We start from the raw sequence: 25,473 nt of genomic DNA, 5'->3' as shown, positions 1-25,473 counted from the left end.
TAGTAAAAACAGAAACCTTACAATAAGTTTCAGCGAGTTAGAAACCTGTTATTTGAAACTTGATTGCTAGACATATCTACAATCTCTTGTAACAAAACCAATACGTCATACTTGTTAGATAAATTATGCCTATCGTGACTCGGTGGATAATATTAAGATATTGTAAGCGATGATTACTTTGTTTCGGCGTTAGTTGGACACATCAACACAGAGGTTTAAGGTGCATCCCATTGACGATTTCGAAATAGAATCATATTTAATTTATGTATTCTTCTATTGTCCACTATTAACAATGTCATCAACATTCGATTTCAGGCAATATCGAAACATCCAGTCATAGAGCTTTAATTCAAATAGAAAGGGATTGATACAGTTTTAACTACTACATACCGATAAATATAAACCCATACAACTTAAATAACTTGGAATTTGGTCTGTTTTTGTTCTTTTTAAATTTCTTTGTTTTTTTACGAGATTAAACTATGTTAACTTCATTATAATTCCAATATTTTTAATTCACGTGCTCTTTAGGGTTATGTCGCTGAACTTTTCCTCACACAAGAAGCGGCTATTCATCATTTGAAATCAAAAAGTGATAGTTTGCTGGAATCTGCGTCTTATTTTACCTCTGAACCTACCTCTCCATCATCTAGTTCACTTAATGGGAGTGGACGTAAATCAGTGCAAAATATAGTTTCAATATCAGATCGTCGTCATTTTCATCGTCATTCAAAATCTTCATCTTTAATTGGAAATCGGCCATGTCATTTAAGTTCTGTTATGCCTATCAATGATTGTGGTTTATCTAAATTAACTCAATCAACCTCTCCAAATTTGGAGTATACATCATCAACCTTATCATTTCCTTCGGATTCTAAGTAAGAACTTGTTCTTTAGTCATTATTAAGCTTGAAAATAATGTTCTTAATGTTTTACTTAATTTTCCATCCATTGAATTGCTTTTACAAATGTGTTCGTTTTTAATAGATAAAGTGAATAAATATGACAAAACGATCAGTGAATACAAACAACTTGAAACAGTATTACTGTTTGGTTAGTCGGAGATGAATATGCTCAATATATCCATCATTTTCTTCAATGTAATGTAGTTGCTACATCACATTCTCGTCTTCTATTATGCCGTAAAACTTTCAACCTTTTGGTTTTATTACTACACTTAGCTACTCAGTATAAAGCGATTCACTTATATATTTGAACTACCGAAATAATTTTTAACCTACTGAATTCGAAATATTTTCTTTCTTTATATTAACATAGTACTTCTATTGACGTTTTTTTTCTTTGGTAGTCACTTAACAAAAATATCTAGTACTTCAAATACATCTACACCTAAGCCAAATAATAACAATAATAATGTATGCCTGTTACCCCCAGAAGAACGTGCTGATCTGATTATTGGAATCTTTTGGACCGGCGTTTTACTCCTGGAATCAGATTTTGAACATGAATATTTGGTTGGTTTAAAACTCTTAAATTTAGTTATTCCGAGTGTTTGCACATCAAATTTAAGCCAATCATCTAAGTGTTCGAAAATAAATTTGAGTGATAGGGCGCAAAAGATGCTTAACCAATTACAATGGATTCCATGTTTTCCTGGAATACTTAGTTTGGTGATTAAAGTAAGTTATGTTATTACTTCATTATTAATGTTTTCAATACATTATCTTTTCATTTGTCAGGATTATTTTCTTTTAACAAGAGTGTCTTCGAAAGCATATTATTTTATATGTTGAAATTTGAATCACTTTTAAAAATACCACAATTTTCCACTAGACATATCTTTTCCAACTCGCATTAGTTATCGCTATAGTATCTAATTTTTTGTTGTTGATTTGTTCAATGAGTTTATTCAATCGCGGTTGACGTATGTGTTATGACCTTGGATGTCTGACTTTTCGATCACACGACTTATCTACCAATCCGAATACGACTTATACGAATCTTCACACTAGGCCAACCAATGACGTTCAACCGGTGTGGGCAGTTTAGCGTCCTTATTGGTCCTATGTCCTACGAGCCCTTCCACTTGAGTCCAGAACACAATACCAGCTTCCGAATCAGAGCAGATCGTTTATTTCAGGCATACTTGGTTTATATATCAATCATACAGACCGCAACGTACCATAAAATAGGAAATAATATTTGTACACAAATAAGCCCAAAAAGTGGCTGTGAATGTGGGAGGCATTAGTTAATAAACTGAACATAATTTAAGAAGCGTAAATCGTACAATAATAAATTATAGGTCAAAATAAAGCTTATCATAAAAGGAATATAAATATACATAATGTAATTGTTGAATAGTTATACAATAAGAATATTAGTCCATGAATAGTCCTCGGAAGTTACCTGTAATTTAATCTTCACCGGATATAACAGTATGGGTATTTTGAATAGATCTTCAGTATTGCATGTTTTCTCATCTTGATTTTGGCACCGATTTTTACATTACCATCATAAACACAAAATTGGTGGCTATCATCCCTGTTTGAACTGTTGTTAAACTGTAGAGTTAATGTATACTGATTTACCACATCGTAGCTGTATTGTTACAATGGAAATTAAATGATTAGTTACTTTTTTTTAGTGGCCTGAGATCTGACTCCAGGTAGATCGTTTCTGATTGTTATTGAAACACATTCCTCCATTCCTCGTATAAAATTATCGACTTAACTCGCGTTAGTGAATAACGAAATTAAATAAGTCAAATATGATAATAAAGTTTGAATACATATATTTCATACAATCGTTAATGTGAACAGACAATCAAGCAGACGGTGTGAATAGGAGAGAGAGAAGCGAAACGAAATGATGTGCGGTGAGGAAAGTGTGTGAGCCAATTCGATTTAACCAAGCTTGAATCGATATTTATATTCAGACAAAAATAAGTACAGACATGTGATAAGTAGGATAAGCAATACACACACATACACATAAAAACAGTCACGGTTGATAAGCGAATACTTAAGCTGGTCAAAATGTGACTCAAGAAGAATGAATAAATTGGCCTGTCCAGTTGCTATAATAAGATGTATGTGCTTGACATAGCAACCGACACTACACTTTACTAACAATGTGATGGTTGACATTAAGTAACCGGCCTATATGATTCCCTACCACCCCTTTTAAAAAAATTGTGGGGTGTGAATGAAAAATTTAGGTATCATTGATTGGTGGACTTGTTTTGCAAGTGTGTGCTCAAGTGATAATGAACAAACATTTTGTTACCTTTAATAATTTTGTGATTGGTCGTAAACTGTTCATCTTTGTAATCTGATTAGTTGAAATCGAAATCACATCTGGAGCTGTGATTGGATACCAGAATTTTCATTTTTTACATTTGAAATTTAATGATAATGAATAATTTTTTTTGTGTAATCTTAGTCTTGAAAAAAATTTAGACTTTTGAAGAAAAAGACACCAACTTAATTGCATTACCATGCAATCCTACTGTTAGTGAATGTGTATTGGGATCAATTTTTGTTTTCCGATCAAGTATACCTTGAATTGAAGTCGTTAGTTATCGGAACAGGAATAATCATATGTATCTCAGTAAAAGAAAGTTTTTGGGAAAAAGCATCTGTAAACCGGTTTGAATATTTGATAATAGTGATTACTGAATGAGGTCGGTAGTCAAATATTTAATACCAAATTAATAAACAAATTATCACCAAAGTGTGTGCATAGGCTTTTTTGTAACACACGGTGTGTTAATGGGAAAAAGAAATCAACATATCAATAAATCATCATGATAAATTACTGGTTGCAATATGTATAATTCAGGTGAACCAACCGTAGACGATCATTTAATGAACTGACTTTGACAGTATATGAAAGTAGTAATAAATTTTCCGAAAAAGACACTTAATATTTAGTAAAGGATTATTTTGTAAATGTTCATTCATAATGAGAATTAGACAACGTTAGATTTAAATGTGGTTAAATTGTAAAAGTCCATTGAAACGGCTTATTGTGTTCACTTGTAAATTATTTGTAGTTCTGTATTTTAAAATTAATTTTTGGTCGTAATAAAAACTAGTTTGTTTAATCAGTCATGTGTGAATATTGTTAACCGCCGTAATATGAAACCTGAATTATCTAGACATTATGAATGTAACCATTTTTGACAAGCATTTGAAATATCAGTTTCATGAAGTGTAAATGAACAAGCCTACGTCGTCTGACTGACTCAACAAATATTTATCGACTTTAAACGTATAAATATGAGTAAGGTCAACTGTATCAATGAACATTTACAATGCTATTAGTATTATTTATTTTCCTTATTATTATTATTATTATTATTATTATTATTATTATTATTATTATTATTATTATTATTATTATTATTATTATTATTATGTCAATTGACAAGATTCAATTCTTGTACTATGTATTTCATTGACACAAAATTTTTGCATTTTCAATTTTCCTATAATGCTTAGTCACTTATTGTGACTGAACACTTTACTGCAAATCATCCCGACCTTTAGTGAATGACCTTTTAATTTGTAAATATATATATCGTTACAGATGTAAACGTTAACCATTGTTAACACATTACATTGTCAAATTCATAAATGTCATGCCTTATTTTTGGACTTTATAAAATAATAAAATTATGGACTAATAACTGTATAGTGTGATGATGAAGTTAAGGAAAACGATTGTTTCCTAAATTATTTTTGATTTTTGAATATTTTAAGGGAATATTTAACTGGTACAACGAGATTGTACCAGTCATAAATAGTTGATGAGGTGTGCAAATGAATACGGTGATATAATCAGTAGTTATGAATAACTATGGAGGCTTAGTTTACGATCAGACGTACTTCTTACGTACGCATAGTTCTGGTTTCAGGAAATTTTAATATAAAACAAGAATATGAAGTTCTTGTTTTGTGTATCTATGAAACGGATAATATTCTTATTTCTTTTTACACTTACTGTATGACCTTTTATCACCATCATCATTTCAATGATGATGGTTTCAACTTGTTTTCAAATGTCATTATTTTATTCCTAAATAAGTTAATTTTCTCAATTTCGTTTACTTCTCTATGAGCTTTAATCACATTCATCTTTGTAATTATCTTATTACATTCACTAATAAATGTCATCATAAGTTTATTGACCTAACGACAAAATTACGATTTTCACTCATTTAAAATATTCCTATTAAAATGTACTCAAAATGTACTTTTATTAGATAGTTTACAAATGTGTTACTAAAACATGAACGCTAATCACATTATTTTCAATATAAAATTACTAGATTAGTCTTCATTAGATGACAAAATCTTGTCTAAGTTTTCTTAACCTTTATATCTAATAAACGTTAGAAACAAGTTTACGAATACATGAACGATAATCGCTTTTCCACTATTAATCTCTAAGGGATATCTAAATTCATGAGACATTAATAAGTGCTTAATCACTTGACCTTTGCGGCGGAAAAGTAGTAGATAAAAAAATAATGGAAATCAAATTGTGGGTGGCCCTGAAAAGGGCCTTTACTCGTTCTCGCGGTCGAACGTCATCACTATTAGTTTGTAATGGCGCCACAGATAGGACAGTGCACTGCTCGTACGTTCGGCGATGGGTCGTAGGCACAGAAGGTATGAAACATTGCTTCACATCTACAGAAAACCCAACCAACCGCATCACCGGTTTCACACGGAGGCTGCGCAAGATTACAGATGTCGCAGAGTCGATTCTCGTCATGCTCTTCTTCATTTTCGATGTCCCGTTCAGTTAACTCTTCCGAGTTAATAGAAATTACTTCCTCCTCATCGTTACTGAGCGATATGAGTCAGATAACCATCATAGTGTAACCACCTGTCACAAATTGACTGTACGTTCACTTCGGTGTTACTGTGTATGCAGTAAGCCAATATGTGACGGCATGGTAATCCGTTTTCAATGAAGAATGGACACGAGCACCGGCTAGTGTCGACGTGTACGTAGTACGTCCCCGTGGCGTCCATAGCGGTGAATAAATCTTCCGTCAATGCAGACTGCGTTATAGGAATGCGAAGGTGTCGCTTCAGTAGTTGACAGGCAACTGGTGTCAGTCGTTCCTGAAGTCGACGTACTTCCGGCTCCTCACCAATACCGGCTTTCCCCGACAATCCATTGAATATTTATGTAATCTTGCTTCCATCCAATATCCAGTACGAAGCAGCACATTGAAAATGGATCTGAGAACCGGTGTTTTTCGATTAAGGTGATACATCTTCAAGACTCGGTGGCTGGTCTCGACGAAGTTCGTATTATTCAGTTCAAAGAGAGTGGATGGCGGTCGAAAAGCAGTGGACCATTTGTGTTTCCGTGGTAGAAGGTGGTCTCTGACGTATCTGCCAAATGTTCCGTCCGACATTTCGATTAACGAAAGTACGTTGTTAAAACTACAAAATCATGTTATGTAGATTTTGATTTACCTTTCAACCGTTCGAGTGAACATGAGGCGAAAGAACAGTTGTACAATTTCTGATCGCACCCTCTACAATAACGGTTACTGGGTTAATGTTAATGAACGAAACACTTACCCTCTTTATCACATTCCGAACAAGGTGTACGCGACACAGAATATGGTGTGCATCCGGATACACCTGCGTAATAGCAGCAGCAATTGCAGGTGAATCATCGGTCACAATGCCTACCAGTTGTCGACTGTTGGTACACCGTTGGAAAAAGAAGAGGAATCGAGAAATCAAGGCCGACGTTTCGCGACTTAAAAAGGCAATGCACATGGGTATTGCCTTAAAATTCATATCCATGGCAACGACTTGATATAAATGGACGTTCTCGTTATTAGTTTTGTACGTCCCGTCAAAACCAATTACGTCACAAAAGTGACCGGCCAAATTCACTTGCTCAGCAGTCATGAAGAAGAAATACGATAGACAGTTCTCATCGTCCAATTCGTATTCGCAAAGCCCACCCAAGGATGTTATGTGAGCTTTCAATTTCCCGTAATCACCTATAGTGTACATTATAAATTGGCAAATTCCGTACCAGGAAGGTTCGCGTGTGAGAACACTTTGTACCGCATATTGCAGACATCTTGAGCGGTCAGACATTTCCCATAAGATTGGTAAGCAAAATTCCTGATGTGGAATGCAGCGGTACCGGAAATCAGCAGCGGTCTCACAGTTTCAAACTCCCCATCCGTTAACCTGCGCATCCATGAATTACCCTGGTACCTCAGGGAATTGCACTCGTGATTGTGATGTACATTCCCACGTACAACAGTCCAATAGCCGTCTATAATCTTACAAAACATAAATGCTGGACATTGGGTGTTCATAGAAGCCCTTCATTAAAAAAAATTATAAAACAATTTACCAAATTACCTCCTCCGTCTAATACGTTGTGACGAACCGCTAGATCTTATACGCCCATTTCGCCAACACACAAATTTAATGTAGGATTTTTGATCTCTGCCAATATGCGAATCTCTCACTACATAATGACTGTAAGTCGATCTTTCAAAATTTGTGATAGTGGTCTTTAACGCTTCAACCGATGGAAACGCAACCAGAAACAAGGTAGTCAAAAAGACTTCCTCCATTTCCGTTACGTGAGAAACACCAGCGCTCGTACTCGGCACGTTACTCTGCTCCATAATGACGATTGAGATTGTGCTTCGTCGACAAGTACTGATAATTTATAACAATTTTCAAGACATAACTAACCAATTAAATCTAATTTTTGGAACTAGCCATTTCATTGGACGAAACACGGGATGAAAAATATTGTAATTTGGGGTTGGAAAATTTTTTTTTTAAAAAAAAATGGCCGGTCGGACAATATTATTCCAATGTGATGCGTTGTCAGTAAAATAAAACTACCTTAAAGATGAGACAGTCGACAAATATTCATTAACATTTTGATTAATGATAATAAATTACATTTTGCACAAAATAGCTTCATAATGAGCACTATTCGTGTTTATATAATTTCTATTGTTTTGCCCATTGTTTTTTATTGTAATGTTCTCGCTGTAATTTATTTTGTTCAGAGTACATCTATTTACTCTGTTTTTCCTCTTTCTTTAATACAGGGTTGTTCTTCACCAAATCTTGTGGATCAGTCTTGTCGATTACTCGTATCATTAATCCCCTTTCTCACTCATCCTCTGATAGTACCAACTGGACGTATGGGGTTATCTATTCAATTATCATTTCCTATTGTTCTGCTTACTCTTATGCCTATGTTAATAACCGCTTGGGATGAAGATCCATCTACATCAGTCCCTATAAACCCATGTGATACTAATGCTGAACAACTTAGTTTCTTACAGGGTGGTTTTCTAGGTAGAGGTATATGTGGATCGTCAAATGTTATTCCTCGAGCACTTGGTTCATGGACGTCGTGTTTTTGTACTCCATACACGGCGTATACGAATCCAAACATAGCATCTAATTCGAAACTAAGGACAGACAGTATCGGGCTGTTTGGTAATTGTCCATCAAACAGCCTTGGCACTTTCAGTGCTCATGAATCAACGTCGAACTTAAACTCAATAGCTACAGGAAGCACTAGTCGCGACACGCAATTGAATTCGAAATCACCAATTTTACGTCCAAAGAACCCCATTTGTATTCAGGTATGTCCAATTTAAACGATGTACTATTCTTATCCCCTTATGTTACTGAATTGGATAATTGTTTTCGGCATCACTCGTTCTAAATTCACACAATTGGATGTATTGAACAATTGTTCACTTCGATTCTCAAAATCGTTGATAGTTCGTACCCAACGGAAAAGTTACAGGATTGTCAATTTTTATATGGTTTCGGGCAGTAAAACTGGCTTTATCAGTTAACACTTTCACCATAATCAGTTCAAGACATATCACAATTTATCTATTTATATCATGTATATCATTTCAATAGTTGAATGCTTTATCAACCTTGGAAACCATACCTCTTATTATAACCTTGACTAACTATTTTCAAGCTAATGAAATGTACTTTTTGAGTTCATATCTCGCACTTTTGACTGTAAAGCCCTGTTACTGTCATCAGTAGGTGATATCAATTGTAATCCTATATCTGTGGGATCAATTTAATCATACTTCTAATTTTATAGTATAACAGTGTATTTAAGTCAGATATTCAGATTCGGTATATTATATCCGATCAATAATATTGTGGTGTGTGCTACTTATATTGATATAAGTAGTAGATGATGTTAGTCGTGAACAGAATGTCTGGCAGCAGAGAGACAAGAGGATCGAACAGTAAAGAATGGAAACAGAATGCAATATGTATGAAAATGCAAAAACAATGAAGTCTGAGTCATTATGAGACAACTGATGAACATTTTGCAAATTACGTATTTACTATTTGATTATTAGATTTTATTAACAAGTCCTGTAATTTTGTGTCAAATACGTTCGATTGTCCCCACCCGTATTCTTGTTCACTACAGTATGAGATAAGGAATTTACAGTGACATAAATGCTATGATGTAGATGGGACGAGCAAAACCACTACTGATTTATAAATACTTTTATTTAGTTAGCTTAATAGTCACTGGTAATGATCAAATGTCGTTCATGTATTGCAGTGTGTTTATTTGTTGAATACTTTAAAAGCCTGTAAAATTATTAAGAATAAAGGCATGGGAAAGAGTGAGATTCTCACAGTTATCTTATATGATATACAATGATTTTTCTTCCGTGTTTTGATTTAATGCTCAACTTATTTTGGCTTATAAATAGTTTTAATCGGTTTGACGTTTTACACATAAATTGTGCATCAGGATGAAATCTGAGGAAGATTGAAGTTAAAACAATGTTGTTAGCATATAATTCCTATTGTAATCAAATTTATGTTCTACTGTTATAGGCCGCCGAATCACTTGCTCAGGCTGCATTAAAAACTGATCCAATCCAATTTACAAATCTAGCACTGATTCTCCGTCTTTATGCTTCTGGTAGTTTTTCCAAGGACGTTGATCAATGGAGTCGATGTGTTATATGCTATTTATTAGAAGGTTGTAGCTCAAATATATCACGTTTGCTGAAACATATCAACATGGTGAGGACATATGTAATCTACCTGCTTTTATTTCGTTTAAAAATGACTTTCTTTTAACATATTAATAAGAATTTTTCCACTCATCGTGTGGTGTATGCTACTTGTGTCGACAGATATAAATAGTATGTAACACCAATCGGAAGTTGAAGAGAAAGCAGAAACGGACATAGAAAAGAATTGTAACTTGGAAGAATCATATAGAATTTGAAGGACAAATGATGGAATTTTGTAAATTAAGTATTCAATATGTGGTTCTCTTATTTTACCAGGAGATTCTATAATTTTGTACTAAAATGCATTTGATTGTCTCCACCTGTTTGTTCGTTCATTACAATCGGGATATAACAAAAAAATACTTATTATTAAGGTTTTTTGAAACTTGATCAATTATCATAAGTTGATTGATATTATCTCACATCATGAAACTTATTTGAAAATGATGTCGAAATAGACATGGTAATCTGTGTCTTATTGAAGCTATCCAATTTATTAGTACAGTAGTATTACTGTCTTCTTTATATTTCATGCGGAACTAATTTCCTGCTTCAATATTTTTAATAAGTAAAAAAATATGAAATTACTATGAACTCTTGTATTTCAACTATATATCATAATAGACCTTGATTGCAAATGCAAATACTTTTAACTGTCACACAATGAAAAATGTTTTTTTCAAATAGTCCTTTCATGATTCACAGTTGCTATCTACTTTTCCCCCTACTTTTTATTTTTGATACATCCATGTGTTTTAAAGGTTCAAATAAAGTACGTTCCTTATTCGTAACTGAATATGCCTTAGGTACGACTATCATTCAGTATTGTGATTCAAATTTTATCAGTTTTTGTGCAATTGTTTGTGTGAAATTGACTAAATCTTGATTACTCCATTAGAAACTTCGATGTTTTGTTATTCTATGAACACTGAATTTGTAGCTTACAGTCGAATCCTTTATTAGAAAGAATTTTCAGGGAAAAATTAAAATAATCTGTTTTATAGTTTGGTTATTTTTATTGGTAATTGCCAAACCAAATACTAACCAAAGTTTTTGTTAATTGTATTTGCATGTCGTATTGATATCGATGGAGTGTCAAGTATAATAAAATACTAGTTAAAATTCTAGCAATTGTTTTCATTTTAGATGATGGATTCATACTTATTTACTATCATCAATACAAATTTCATAGATCGATAATGGTCTTCATGTGATTGGATGGCGCCTAATTTTTTCACGAACGTACGGTACAGATTTCTTTTCTAATGCTCACTAAAAACCGGTTAACTACCTTGCTAAAGTAAATATTCCATACTGAATTCCTAACTGATTGTTACGCGCTGGAATAACTGTCATGTACATTGAATATATACACCTTACAACGACCACCATAACACCAGTACATGTGGAGAACTCTTTTTCCATTGCTTGTACGTAAAAGTCTAATTTCGCTAAAAATTTTATTCTCACTAGTGACGGTTTATTAAGCCAACCGTTATTATGTTTGCGCTCTTTGGAAACATAATGAAAAAATGTCAACAAAGTTATCAAGAGCAGAGTGTTTGTGTCGGCAGCAAAATGTGAGGGACTGTAATATGGGTCAATCTTAGTGTCAAGTATGAATCGATCTCATTTTCCTTTTTTCCTCAAAGATGTATCTTTGACAAGTGACGAACACTATTATGTTGTCTCACAGTATTTGGGCGCCGAGTTAATGTGAGACATTAAAGAGGAAGAATGTATTTATAAAATCTCAGCGAATGAATTTGAAGTAAATCTAAGGTTTTGCCTGACAATCTGGTCCAAGGAAATACAAATACATTCTTCCTCTTTACTATTATGTTGTGTATCTTAATTTAAAATAACTTAATATTTTCTAAATTTTAGCTCTTAACTTCTGGACCACCTTGTCTCCAATTACCTTTGCTTAAAGTGGCTCACTTGTTTTTACAACAAGTTGATATCAATCAACGAGACATGGAATACTCATTACAAAATTTTATTACGTCGATTGTTAACCAGTTTATTGGAGTAAGGAATCAAAGTTCTCTTTTCCCTATTTGTTTTTATAATTGAACGTGTCTTAAAATTATTTAATAATTATTATTTACGAAAAACAATATGATGAAACACGATCATTTAAGTGTACTGGTATCAGAGAAGGCATGTCATACAAGTCCAATCTATGTATAGGAACAGAATAAGTTGGAAATATGATGACATACATAATCGACTTCATGTAAGATGTGGATATTGTGGACAAAAAGCTAAAGTTATTAGTAGTTATAAAAACAACCGTTGAATAATCATGACGACAGTGGTAGTAATACTAATACTAAAAAGATAGTTCAACATGGGTTTTAAAATTCTGTAGAAGATTAAAGATTAGGATGTTTAAGGTGTTTGAAGAGAGAGTCAAATGATATTTCTATGGTGATAAAAAATTAACCATTATAATGGCAACCATTCAATAGTTGTATGACTTATTTTGTACAGTTAACTTTACCTCCATGTAAAATCTATATTTATTCGTTGTATTGATAATAAATGGTAATAGTTACTCAATGTTGTCATAATAATTATTATTACTAGACTTGTAATTTAGAGGTACTCTTTTTTCAGTAATTTTAACAAAACTAGCTATTTTAATCGCTTGTACCTACTAGAAAACATTACTCAGCAATTTCTCAAGTGGATACGACTAGTAGTGTTGAAAAAATTATAGGATTTGTTTTTTCATAAAATATCTCATCAAATTATGTTAACTCCTATATATTTTCTTTCTCTTATTTTCACTATATAGACATGTTTATGGACCCATGTTATTCCAATTTTACAAGTTACCGTTTCACGTTCAGCTGTATTGAACTCTGTTCCAGAAACACCTGCATACACTTTACCTGGTTTAGATCCTTCAGGTAGTGGTCGTGTATTAGATTATGCAATCGCTTCGGCAGCAGTAGCTGTTCCACTACCAGACAGTGAACCTCCTAGATTAGAACTTGGTGGTCCTGTGTTAGATTTCACTTTTAATGTTCTTCAAGAAGCCCCATTATTAGCTTCTCAGTATGCCCCAATCTCTTCATCGCATTCAACTTCTGAAAATATATCTAAAGTGGATATTCCAACATTTGATCATACTTCATCATCAAAGGGCACTAAAAAAGATTTTATTGATGTTAGTGATATTGGCCTAACTGAAATATTCGTATCAGCATCTAATGGGTGGAATAAGCCAGGAAATTCTCAGGTACGTGCAGTTATTTTCTCTCTGCATAGAGTTTGTGCTTGTATCAATGATTTGACTTGTGACTGCAAGGTTGTATAGAAAAAATCGTCTGACTGTTCACATACGACCTTAGAGACTGGATATTCTTTTTATCCTAATATTAACAACGGGAAAACCCAAACCAGTACACACATAAATTCATACCCATTGAATAGATTAGTGTCGTTCTGAGTTAAATAGCTCAAGGGTAGCGCTTTAAAGTTTGTATTAAAGAATATGTGATTGAAGTCTCAATGTAAACAAAAACATCGGATTATAAACACATTTGATTAATGATTCATAAATAGAACTGGGTGCGCGTCATCAATTTCATAGCTAAGCACAATCTTAACGTTAAATCTTTTCAAGCGTTTTGCATAGTAAGTGGGTCAAGAGAATCTATGCCATACATATTACTTTGCCACCTTTGTTGTTTCTACTGTCTATTCCTTATTCATGATCTGGCCAGTAATAATTATAGTTTCATTGGCTGACTTGTTTTTCTTGTTTGAAATGCTGAGTGTATCAGCGTTTATCACTTGGTATTGGTAATCGAACACATAGGACTTCCATTTAGTTAATCCTCAGTGAGAAATTTCGTCTATTGTTCTTTCCATCTTTAGTTTTCTAAATTTTCTATTGGTTGAAATTCAGTGCTTATACTCTTAACGTTTGTATTACTGTGGTACCTCTATTGGAAATTCCAACTTTCAATGACACTTATAACACAGAATCGGACGTATCTACATCGTCTTATTGTCTATATTTTAAAACGAGGAACCACTACAATTCTCATGGCGCAAATTAATAACACAAAGGTTTGGTATAAGTGAATAGTTATTCACTCCGAATACAACGACCGTGGCTGAATATATATATATATATATATATATATATATATATATATATATATTTGTAAATCAACCTGATTATTAGTATAAAAAAATTAAATATATGCAAATTACGCAGAACTATATGAAATTGTATTCTACAAGTCATGGTGAACATAGTTCACTATAATCTAATACAAGAAATACCATATCTTGATCTAAACATCACACTGAAAATAAAACGAATATTATTCTGAGCATTTGTCTCATTGAATTTAAGAAAAACCATGATCTCATTTTTTTATCCCGTTGTGTCAGAGTCCAACTGTCGAACATACACAAAACGATTTTTCACAATATAACCGCTCAGTAATATAGATTACTAGTCCTTTTTGTCAGTGAACTTGATATAAAATACTTTATAAACCAAACACCATCTTTCTATTTATCAGATACGTTTGCGCGAAAAGCTCTATTGTTTAGTCAGTTGTTATGGACTTCCTCCTCAACAGTGTATCAGTGCTCCAAGAAGTCCTTCGGTAAGTGGTCGTATAAATTTACATATTCGTTTAGTCTCTTTTCTTTCTCAAAATTTCCTTATAAGCAGTCGTAATTTAATGGGAATTCAACATATGCATAGGTAATAAAAAATCAGAGCGAAATGTTGGAGTACCAAAAGTTGAAGGCACATAACTTTCAAAGACACCTCAATATTTGGACTGCATTTTTAACTTGTTACACAACTTCATGTTAGATATTAAACTGAGTTGTTCACGTGAATCGATCACTGAGCGTTAACGAATCTCTGTTGTCTAGTCTCTAGAATTTGTTGAGTTCTATTGATCATTTTCATTACTTTGACAACTTCTATAATTATAAATAACGATACTACTTATTTACTCACTTGAGCAGACGAGTATGCATTCTCTATCTTCTCAAATAATTTTTTCTCTACTCATTCTTTGGGCATAAACTTATGAAGAAAGCACCCAACTTCCACAACAAATGAGTTTTAACTCAGTCTGTTCAATCGTATACTATGTTTACGGTTGCTTATAAATCATGGTTGTACAGTGCGATGGTGGTCATTAAAATAATTTCATCTGAGAATAAATCATTGAGTTAATACACACTGATTTTTAAGTGATTCTCCACTATTTCTAAACGAAATCAGAATTTGTTACTTGAGAAATTTCGGAGAAGAAATATTTAGCCACGTGGATTTTATAGATTAGTTTAATGTGTGAATAGATTATTAGATTCCACCATAATGATCGTAAGGTAAACCAAGCTCGTCGTGAGACTTGAGGATTATAAACTAAATTGTGAGTGAAGTTACGGTGCTCAGTGATAAATAATTCTAAACTAGAATGAAGCAGCTGTTCAATTCTCTTTAGTGTTTAATGATTCTGCTGTTGATTTCAACTTCTCTTTGAAAAGTCTGTCTACATATTTAAAATTCTTTTCCTATTCAGTTAATTTTAATAGTAATAATAATAATCTCTTTTTCACTTGTTCGTACATGGATTCTTATATAATTAATTTGTTTTCCTCTCTTTCTATTTTATGAATAGGTTATATTCAGTCAATCTACTGAAACTTTAGATCCTCAATTAAGTATCCATTCCAGCAGTGAAACAACATCTGTAGTCGATATTAGTAATTCAGGTAAATACTTTTTGACTTGATATTTTCTTTGTTACATGTGTCCATTTTTTCATATTGCCCTGATGGATGATTATGTATTCCATAAATTTTGAAACAGATTCTTTTGGGCAGTTTAAAAGTCCCCATAGAATATTCAAAAATGAAGAATATTTGAATGAACTCTTGTTTTCAATAACTTCATCATCAGGCTCTACAGTTGTAAGTCCATAATTGTAGGGCCTGATGATGAAGTGATTAAAAACAATTGTTCGCTCAAATATTCTTCATTTTTTGAATGAAAATTTTATTCATCCTGTTGTGTAGTAAAGTGGATTCTTTTCTGTCCGTATTGTCTACAGTTCCCATATATTAAGTGTACAAACACCGTCTCATAAGAAGTGTGCATAATGTCATTAAGCTCATCACAAATACTTTCCACAAAAGTACAGATCAGTCAGCTACAACGTACAACCAGGCACATATATGCATCGGTCCAAGTTGCCATACCGCATTAGCACAGCAACATGAACACTGGATCCATATGTGTAGTTAAGTCAATGATGGTAATATATAAGAGAAAGATTGCATATAGAGATATAGCACAAGAAGAAGAAATTGGTTCGTAGAAAAAAAAGTATGAACCGATTTTAATCTCTTAGTTTAAGGGAAGACAGGGAGTGTATACACCCACGCCATTGTGATCGATTCTGAGCCATGTCACCAAGAGTCTCCAACCATTGGTTACGATTGTCACGCGGACCCCAACCAAGTAGTCTGCATCTACCAACATGGCTCAGACTAGAAGTTAGTGACTTCAAGCACTGATGTCACGTTTTGGTTTGGCCGCCCCTAACTTTCTTACAACCATGCTCAACACCGGTTAGCATTGCACGTCGTGGTAATCGGTGTTCAGGCATACGTAACACGTGGCCCAACCATCTCAGTCGATGAAGATTCACAACCTCATAAACTGATTTACCATCATTCCCTAATACCCTGCGTCTAACCTCAATAATACTGACCCGGTGATCCCAGGAGATGCCAGCAATATTTATAAGGCACCTGTGGTCAAATACTTGTAGCTCACGAGTATCTTCAACTCTTAATGGCCATGTTTCGCATCCGTGAAGTACAAGCACACTTTTATATCATTTATTACATAATCAATGATAAGTAACACGTGCAAGTTGTTATCATCAATAATGTAAAGTGTAATGAAAACCAAACATTCGAAATATGTCACATAGCTGATCCATATGAATTATTGGTAAAGACAATAAACCCCTTAATACCACCATTATGAATGTTCCGAAATCACAGTTAGACTAAATAAATAATGAGGGAAGGCTAGGATGAAGAGTGTTTCTTAAGAATTTGTGACAAAAAATGTGCAACACCAAAAAGATCCACAGTTTAACCTATAATTAAAAAGGAACTACCAAGTGAACTTCTGCAAATCTCAGAAATATCTCATTGTCTCTCCGCTACTAACTACAAATCAATGGTGTGTTTACTTCTAACATTGTTAATTAACTGAGGTTCTTCACTATCAAATCAATAGTAATAATCCTAGTGAACTTTATGATGAAAGAAATAAACAATAATTTGATATAGTTAACAAAATTTTGTCGAGAATAAAATGTTTGACAGAATTAATTAGTTACCTCTAATAACATTGTGCATAGTTTTCGAATAATAATTATAGGGCTGTATATTAGTATTGCAGGATGAGTAAGAATCATCTAGGTTAATTTTTAGTTTAATTGTACGAAATAATAACACCTGGTTATAAGAGTTTCCAGCTTCTTGATTTTGATATTTAGGACTTCAATTGATCAGTCTCTGTTGATATTCTTAGAAGATTGTCTCAGTAACTTAGTGGATAATGCGTTGGCGTCTAAAGCGATAGGTAGTGGGCTCAAACTAGTATAAAATCCCCATCCCGGATTCCAGTGATAACTGCTGTCCAATTTTACGGAAAGTAACAACAACTTTTGTCAACTTTAAGTTTTTTTTTATTGTTGTAGAAAACGTAAGAGAAAATATATCCAAAGTAATTTACATGATTATCAGAATGGGTTTTGTGGAGATTTTTAGAAATTTCACAAGTTGAAATCACGAGCCAATTGAAGCTAGACCACCATGGAAAACCTGGAAGCACTGGACGGCCGTTTCGTCCTAGTGTGGGACGAAACGGCCGTCCAGTGCTTCCAGGTTTTCCATGGTGGTCTAGCTTCAATTGACTCATAATTTACATGAACTAATTTTCATTCTATTTATTATTATCACACCTTTTTGTTGCTAATTCTGTGTATTTTTTTATAGATGATATTCATTTAGATGATACAAGTAGTGGTGAACAGACTGCTGTGTTTCGTGATTTGGATACCTATTTAGATGCTCAGTTGATGAATATAAACTTTTTAGGTGTACCAGATTGTAGATTAGTAAGTTATTTTATGTATTCATATTTTCTATCGTACAATGGTATTGAGATATGGTTTAGACAGCGGTGGCCAGATAGTTGAGACTGTATTACATCAAACGAGAACATTATTAACAGAATAGATTCTTATAGAACTAGTCTGAACACTTCTAACTTTCTTAATATACACACTTCTGCTCAAGTAATGGAATATTATCATTATTCATCATACCATCAAATGTGTTTTAAAGCCAAGTCTATGAACTTGTATTTGGTCAGTGCATAAATTTATGAACATTTAACTAACAACGTTTTTGTAGCTTTATTTCTACATTAATGTATCTACCGAATTGTGATGAAATGTAGATTTTCGACGGTGATGAAATCAATTAGTAAGATGGCTAAATAGTTTAAAAATTCTTGTTGATTCGTAAAGAAAAGCACAAGAGTTCAGCGAGAAAGTCCGATTTTTAGTGGTATCGTCCCCAAGTTATACAACCACACTTAAGTATTATGTTCACCTGACAACAAAGCAGGAAAAATTGCAAACCAATAGTTATTTTGAAGAAAATTAGGTTTTTAAAAAAAAATATCAGCGAGACAATTATGGTGTGATGGGAGAAGTTGTACCAGTAAGTTGAACGATGGATGGATATTTACAGCTTCATAAACAATATTGGGATGGAAGTCACTGTGCTAGTTAATACAATGTAATTTCAATGAAGTATTAAGTGGAAAAATGCTAATAGCTTGTTTAGTTGATGGATTGTAAAATCTTTGAATATTTTTTACGTATAATTATTCACTAACATGCAGATTATTTTGTTTTTATCTCCTTGTTAGGCGTCAACAAATGTGAGTTTAAATACTTCATATTTTACAGATTGGGTCTTATTATTGAGTCGGTTGTATGTCAAGTCCTATATTGCAGTTTGATAAATATGTTGAAATAACTGATTTCATTTGCAAAATAGCTTTTTTCAAAGTTCAAGTCTCAGTTCCGAGTTTCATTTTTGTTAGAGATTGAAAGATCTACTGTTGATTTCAGTAATTCACATAAAAATTCAATGTATGTTTTCGTCATAGAAGAAAACGTTGAAAAGGATAATAAATAAATACAATCATACAGAACTCTATACTATTGTGTATTGACTAACCGACTATGAAATATCAAACAAACAGAAAATCCTGTATAAATGTTCACCAGTTCAATATACTGCACAGTTCGGAAGGAAGAAAACCAATCGATCAACACAGAAACACATTAAGTTGAACAATAAAATAATGATGAATGTACTCATCATATAAAACTTAGGGTTATGAAATGTTTAAAGTTTTGAAGGCGATCAATAGCAAATGGATTTGTATTATCATCATCTCATCTCAAAAATTTTGATACAGTTCAAAAACCTACATAATATGTTTCTAACATGATCAACTTTAAGAGGTTTTGAAGGCAACTTAGGTTACAAATACTCAGTAAAAATACTATCCCACATATAGTTGTTTTTAACCTTAAAGTTTCTCATAATGATTTTTAGTATTTGAAAATGAAATCGTAGACTTCCACTTTAAGTATAGAATTTAAACGGTTAACATATCTTAATAGTTCCTTTATTTGTTAACTCGTTAAGTAATATATCTTGTCCATTGGTCTTATTTATACTTGACTACCATCTCTAAGATGTTAGCTGGCAGATGAACGTACTCACACCTTCAAACGACGCTTTTCATTTTATCCACTAAAGTACGCTAAAATAACTTTCCATATGAGTTTGATAATTTTACTGTTGATTCTGATAATAATGTAGATTTTCCATGTGAAATGTTTTGTGTTTCATATTCAACAGAGTTCTACAAAATGTTTACATATCTACAGCTTTGTTGTGTAAATTCCTACCAATAACTACTAGTTTGTGTCCTTTAAAACCCATCCATCTAATCCTGTTGGATCACATAAGCTAGTCCTTACACTAAATGAACTGAAAACTTGTGTTCTGAATTTCGGTGCATAAGAATAAAACAATTGATTCATCAAGTAGTACTAACCAATGTCATTTCTCTAATGCTTAATGATTGGATTTAATTAATCAAATGGCAGTGTGACCACCAACTACTTGACATTTCAGTTCATTTTGTTTGATATCAAAGGTTTGAAGGAAGTCGATTAATGAAAATATCTTCATCCTACAGGAAATTAATCGCGGCTCGAATAACACAGTGATAACATTTACTACTGCAGTGCGCGGAATGTCAAGTCCCTCAAGATTGTAGATATGTCTTTCTGACAAGTACCAACTTACTCCAAAATTAGGCTCAACCATTCTTCCCATCTAAATGGTATCGATTGCCGGTCGTCCCAATCTATAAGAAAGAAAAAAAATCCTCTTGTGATAATCACAGGAGAATCAGTTTCACTAGTATAATGTCTAAAATATTAGCCTCAATAGTGCTTCGACGTTTAACTAGAACCCGAAGAAACCAGGCTGGTTTCAGACCTTGACGTGGACTAAATAATACCCCTTCAGAAGGTCGTAGACGTACTTTTCGACGTCCTACTATAATTGTATTTCTTGACCCTTAGGCGTTGTTTGGCTCTGTTGATGGAGAAGTTTTTTCGTGCCTGTTAATAAAAGGCTTTCTTATGGCGCACATTAGCTTCTCTGCTCGAACACTGCCGGTAGAATCAGAGCTTGTGGCCAACTGTCATCGGAATCGGTTACTCCAATAAATGTTCCTTAGGGTTTTCCGCGTTCCTCATTCTAATTTAACCTTGTAATTGACATCATTTTAGAGATAACACCTTTATTGTCTGACTTCCCAGGGGTTGATCTACCAAGAGATTCATTTGTTCACTGAAGGTATGCCGATGATTGACTCATGAGTCAAATTAATAGTTAACAACTTATAACATTGATGACCAAATTTACTCTCACTACTCTATATAATCCGATGTAGACAATAACAGCTTTTTTAATACAAACTACTGGTAATCTACAGTGGTTCGGTAATACACTAAAGAAAATAATATATTACTTCACCCAAGGTCCAAGGTATAAAGTGATTACAGTGTTTTGTAGCATCATTAGAAGGACTAGGTGTTTTGGAGACATGGGCAGTTATATTTATGTCACCCCATACTTTGCCTTTAACTAACTGACCAGCTGGTGTTTTTGATTGTCACTTAACCGTTTGCAATATATTTTAATCATAAAAATAGTTTTTTATTTCCGTAGAAATCTTTTCGTTTGTTTACCCTATTTCTCACTGTACATATCTTCGTGTTTTTATGTATATCTTTTTATTTTCTCTTTGTATTTTAGGCTTCCATGAGTGTAAGTCCAATGATAATCTTCCTGTTTAAAAACATCTAGGTTGTTTAATATACAGAAAGATTAAGTTCATCCTCATTACTTCAATACATGTAGACTACTCCTATATCATGATTACTCTTCAACCATACATTTCTATTCGCTAAAGTGGTTCGTGGTGGTAAATTTAATTTGAAGTTAATTTTCATCACAAACTATTATCAGTTGGTGATGCATCACAAGCAAGGAAGCATTGTCCTATTTCGAGACTCAACAGCGCACAATTATGATATTATATAGGATCGAACCCATAACCGTCATATAGAGATCAAGACACTGTATACAATGGTCGATACTCTAAACTTCAATGAATTTTCCAGATCTAGTGATCCTCATCCGATATTAATGATTAGTCATGGACCCAATCTTTGCCCCTAGTTGACTTTGCAGATCATTACTCCTCACTTAGAGCCCTGTCATTTTTATCAAATTTAGTAAATCATGTTTGACATAGTCAGATAATTTATGGGTATTTATTCAATGCAACCTAAAGGTCCTTGGTTGAATTTCATCAAGTTTCTCATCAACAGACTCGTTTCATCTAGCCAGTGTTGGAACAGTATTCATTTTCTCCACAGTCATTCATATTAAATTTGACTGGAACCTATTTAACACGTAATGCTTGGTTGAAATTTTTATTATTTTTGTTGTTCACTGCTTTTTAGGAGGAAGAACCTAGACGTCCTTGGGGTGTACGAGGCCAAGCAATTACATGTCATTTCGATTTTAATGGAGATGGAAATGAATCAGTTAATAATGAGTCTGTCGGTGGCTTATCTCGAACTGTACAATCGTTGGAGAAAACAACTAGTAGTTTGGCACATAGTATCACAGAATCGGATTATTTTACAGCTGCTTATCAACATCATCATCACCACTCAGAAAAGCAGCATCAAAATAGAACACATTCATTGCCACATTTAACATGTGTTACTAATAGTCTAAGTGGTGTGAAAGATACAGAATCTAATAGTTCGAGTACAAATCGATATTCAACGATAACAATTAGTAATAATTATACAGATGATAACATAGATGGCAAATATTCAGCAGCATCATACAGTGAAGAACAACCACTACTACCACAGTTGGAATACAAAAATCCATCAACTTCACTTGCCTGGCAATCATTCGCTGAGGAACAGTCAAATTTTAGGATTAATGATTTGATGAATGATGAGTTTACTGGAAAAGAAAAGTTTAATAAAGGTATACAGGTAGTGAAATATCCACTTGTTACCGTACGCAATTCACGTAGTGAACGTGTAACATTTAATCTTGATGGTGATAAAAATCAAGATGATAATGATGAGGTCGGCAGGCAGGATGATGTTCATCGAAAAAATAAGATATCTATGGACGATGGTATAGAGAAAATCAATGATCGATGCATGTCAAAAACGTGTAAGGGAATCCTAATCAATCGCTCAAATCATGATTATGTTAAGGGACTACATAATGGATTGCTACTGTCCGATACTGTGCTTGCTAATAATTCTCGAGTACGATCCGCGTCAACACAATCACTCAATAATGATGGGAATTACAATGAAACTAATAATTCAGATCAAAATTTAAGGTCACGTATATATTTTCCTCGATGTCTGTCATCCAATCGTAATGAAGTAGGTACAAAATATATAAATCATGACAGATTGACAGATGAACCTGAACAAACAGTTGATAATCACCATTATCATGATCATTTTTCTGTGAATACTCCACAAAAACTTTTGGCTGGACAAATCAAACGTAGTGTATCAACATCTGAATTATTATTGACTAGACAACATTTTACATTGAATAATAAACCAAATGATTACAAATCTTTAATTAATTCTGCAGTGTTGTCACCGTTAACATATCAAAATAAAGTTAGTTATCATGTAAATGACAAATATTTTACTAGCTTCTCTTCATCTTTATCATCGACAAGGTCACTGTCGCCAGTGAATCATCACAGCCGATTCGAACAAACGGCGTTTAATTTAATTAGTACAAATGATAAAGATAATTTGAACACTAATAATAATAATAATAATAATAATAATAATAATAATAATAATAATAATAATACTGATTTATCAAAAATCATTTCATATCGACCAAATTTACCTTGTTCTTCTTCCGTATTGCCTCAATCGATTCCACTTTCATTATCACCAACATTAACAGCACCATCTGTACATAGTTCTCATTTATCACTTCATTGTATTGAAATTATTCGAAAATCCAGTGATCTCCCTGTTATCCATAGAAAGCATAAAGCAACAAGTGATTCACATTTGAATTGCTTTAATAAACAGTTATTGTGCCATCATCAAAAACTTCATCAATCAAATAGTCATCATCGGTGTTATCATTTTTCATGTGTTAATGAAAGCACTCATAATGTTGATTCTTCTGAGTGTACTTCTTTGAACAAAATCGTATCAGTTCAACCAATACAAAGATTATGCAATTGGAAGTATCCAGTAAGTCATATATATCGTTCTTACATTTACAATACGATCTATTTCCGAATGTCAGGTCTATCGCATAGATATTTAAAAGTCATTTGATCTTAATAAACTGTTTACTTTGTAATTTGGAGTTGAACAAACTTGGTACATGTTTGTCAAAAGCCAGCATTATTCTGATAATGCAATTAATAAAATTATTGTTGTCACATTCACTTCAACAAGATTCATCTTTCACTATTATGTTTTTATTAAAAGAAAACTTTAATTATTTCGGTTGTCTTATCGTAAAATTTGTATACCGCATACAAGTATGAAAAAATCTTTTACCATTAATTAATTTGTTTCTACGTTTTAAAGAATGGTGGCTAAGTTTAGATAAAGCACTTTGTTTTGGACAGTAGGGTAGCATGTACTCCCTTCATTTTTTTTAGCCGGTTAGTACCATCACCTATTAAAGTCAGACTCTATGAGCACATGAAAATTAGCTTAAATCAGTGCATTACTTACACTCATGAATATTACAATTTTATTTGATTCAAGTCGTTTATTTTGTAATTGGGATTTAAGAATTTTAATCATAATAAAGTTATAACACTATCTAATTATGTTATTTTGCGAGATCAAACAATATTGTGTATATCAACTTATTTAGCTAATTACTCAACAAAAATGGATTGCATTAGAACCATTATCGAACTCAACCTGTTTACACTTCGATGAACAACAAAAGTTAATATCGCTACTGATGGGACTTCCACAATTGTATCAGGAGATAATTTCACGCTATATTAATGCTGTTAACGATACGATCGATTTGTCTGTTTGTTGTTGGACTGAATCAAGCCGATTGAATTGTTTAGGTGAGTTTTACTCTCTGTTTTTAATAGTCAGATTCGTGTAAATCATTCATCTTTATGTAATGTATACTGCATTAATATTTACGTTTGTTTGTAAAACTGTAAAATTCGAAATCGTTTCTCATCACGAACTGATGACAGCTGGATGACCATCGAAAGATAGGAAATACTAAAATCCCTTGTCATCCTAGTTAGGGACTCCGCAATATGCACCTACAGTCCGTCTGCACATCCAAGTTCATTACTTGTGCTCTGGTAATTCGTTTTGCATGCTGACTTGACGTCACCTGATTATTTAAAATCAGATAAGTTGTGCATAATTCTTCAAATATATAAATGTTATCCTCTTTTTAATGCAAATATCTTTCTAATTTTCTGTAGCGAAATTAGTCGAAAAAATCAAAACCTATTTGAGACCACCTTGGTTTTTTTGTCGTTTATGTCAGGTAAATCCTAATTGTATCTTACGGAATGTTTTTTTCTGAAATATCATTGCTTTTTTAAGCATAGTGTAAATTTTTTATTAAATGAGAGTAGAATCATTACTGAC

General features: G+C 33.0%; 1 protein-coding gene across 1 annotated transcript in view; it reads left to right on the top strand.

Moving 5' to 3' along the window:
• Positions 1–25,473, top strand: part of MS3_00003094 (uncharacterized protein) — a 60,095-nt gene that overhangs the window by 28,939 nt on the left and 5,683 nt on the right. Inside the window, exons 20-31 of the mRNA XM_051210792.1 lie at positions 532–878; positions 1,310–1,640; positions 8,087–8,632; positions 9,879–10,070; positions 11,951–12,094; positions 12,867–13,313; positions 14,614–14,700; positions 15,736–15,829; positions 18,134–19,088; positions 21,557–24,078; positions 24,719–24,926; positions 25,305–25,369. Of these exons, the coding sequence (XP_051070812.1) occupies positions 532–878; positions 1,310–1,640; positions 8,087–8,632; positions 9,879–10,070; positions 11,951–12,094; positions 12,867–13,313; positions 14,614–14,700; positions 15,736–15,829; positions 18,134–18,336 (2,391 nt within the window). The 3' untranslated portion in view covers positions 18,337–19,088; positions 21,557–24,078; positions 24,719–24,926; positions 25,305–25,369. The remainder of the gene's footprint in view (positions 1–531; positions 879–1,309; positions 1,641–8,086; positions 8,633–9,878; positions 10,071–11,950; positions 12,095–12,866; positions 13,314–14,613; positions 14,701–15,735; positions 15,830–18,133; positions 19,089–21,556; positions 24,079–24,718; positions 24,927–25,304; positions 25,370–25,473) is intronic.

Source organism: Schistosoma haematobium, chromosome ZW (genome assembly GCF_000699445.3).
Source record: "Schistosoma haematobium chromosome ZW, whole genome shotgun sequence".
Classification (NCBI taxonomy): Eukaryota; Metazoa; Platyhelminthes; class Trematoda; order Strigeidida; family Schistosomatidae; genus Schistosoma; species Schistosoma haematobium.
This window is presented reverse-complemented; position numbering and strand designations above follow the sequence as displayed.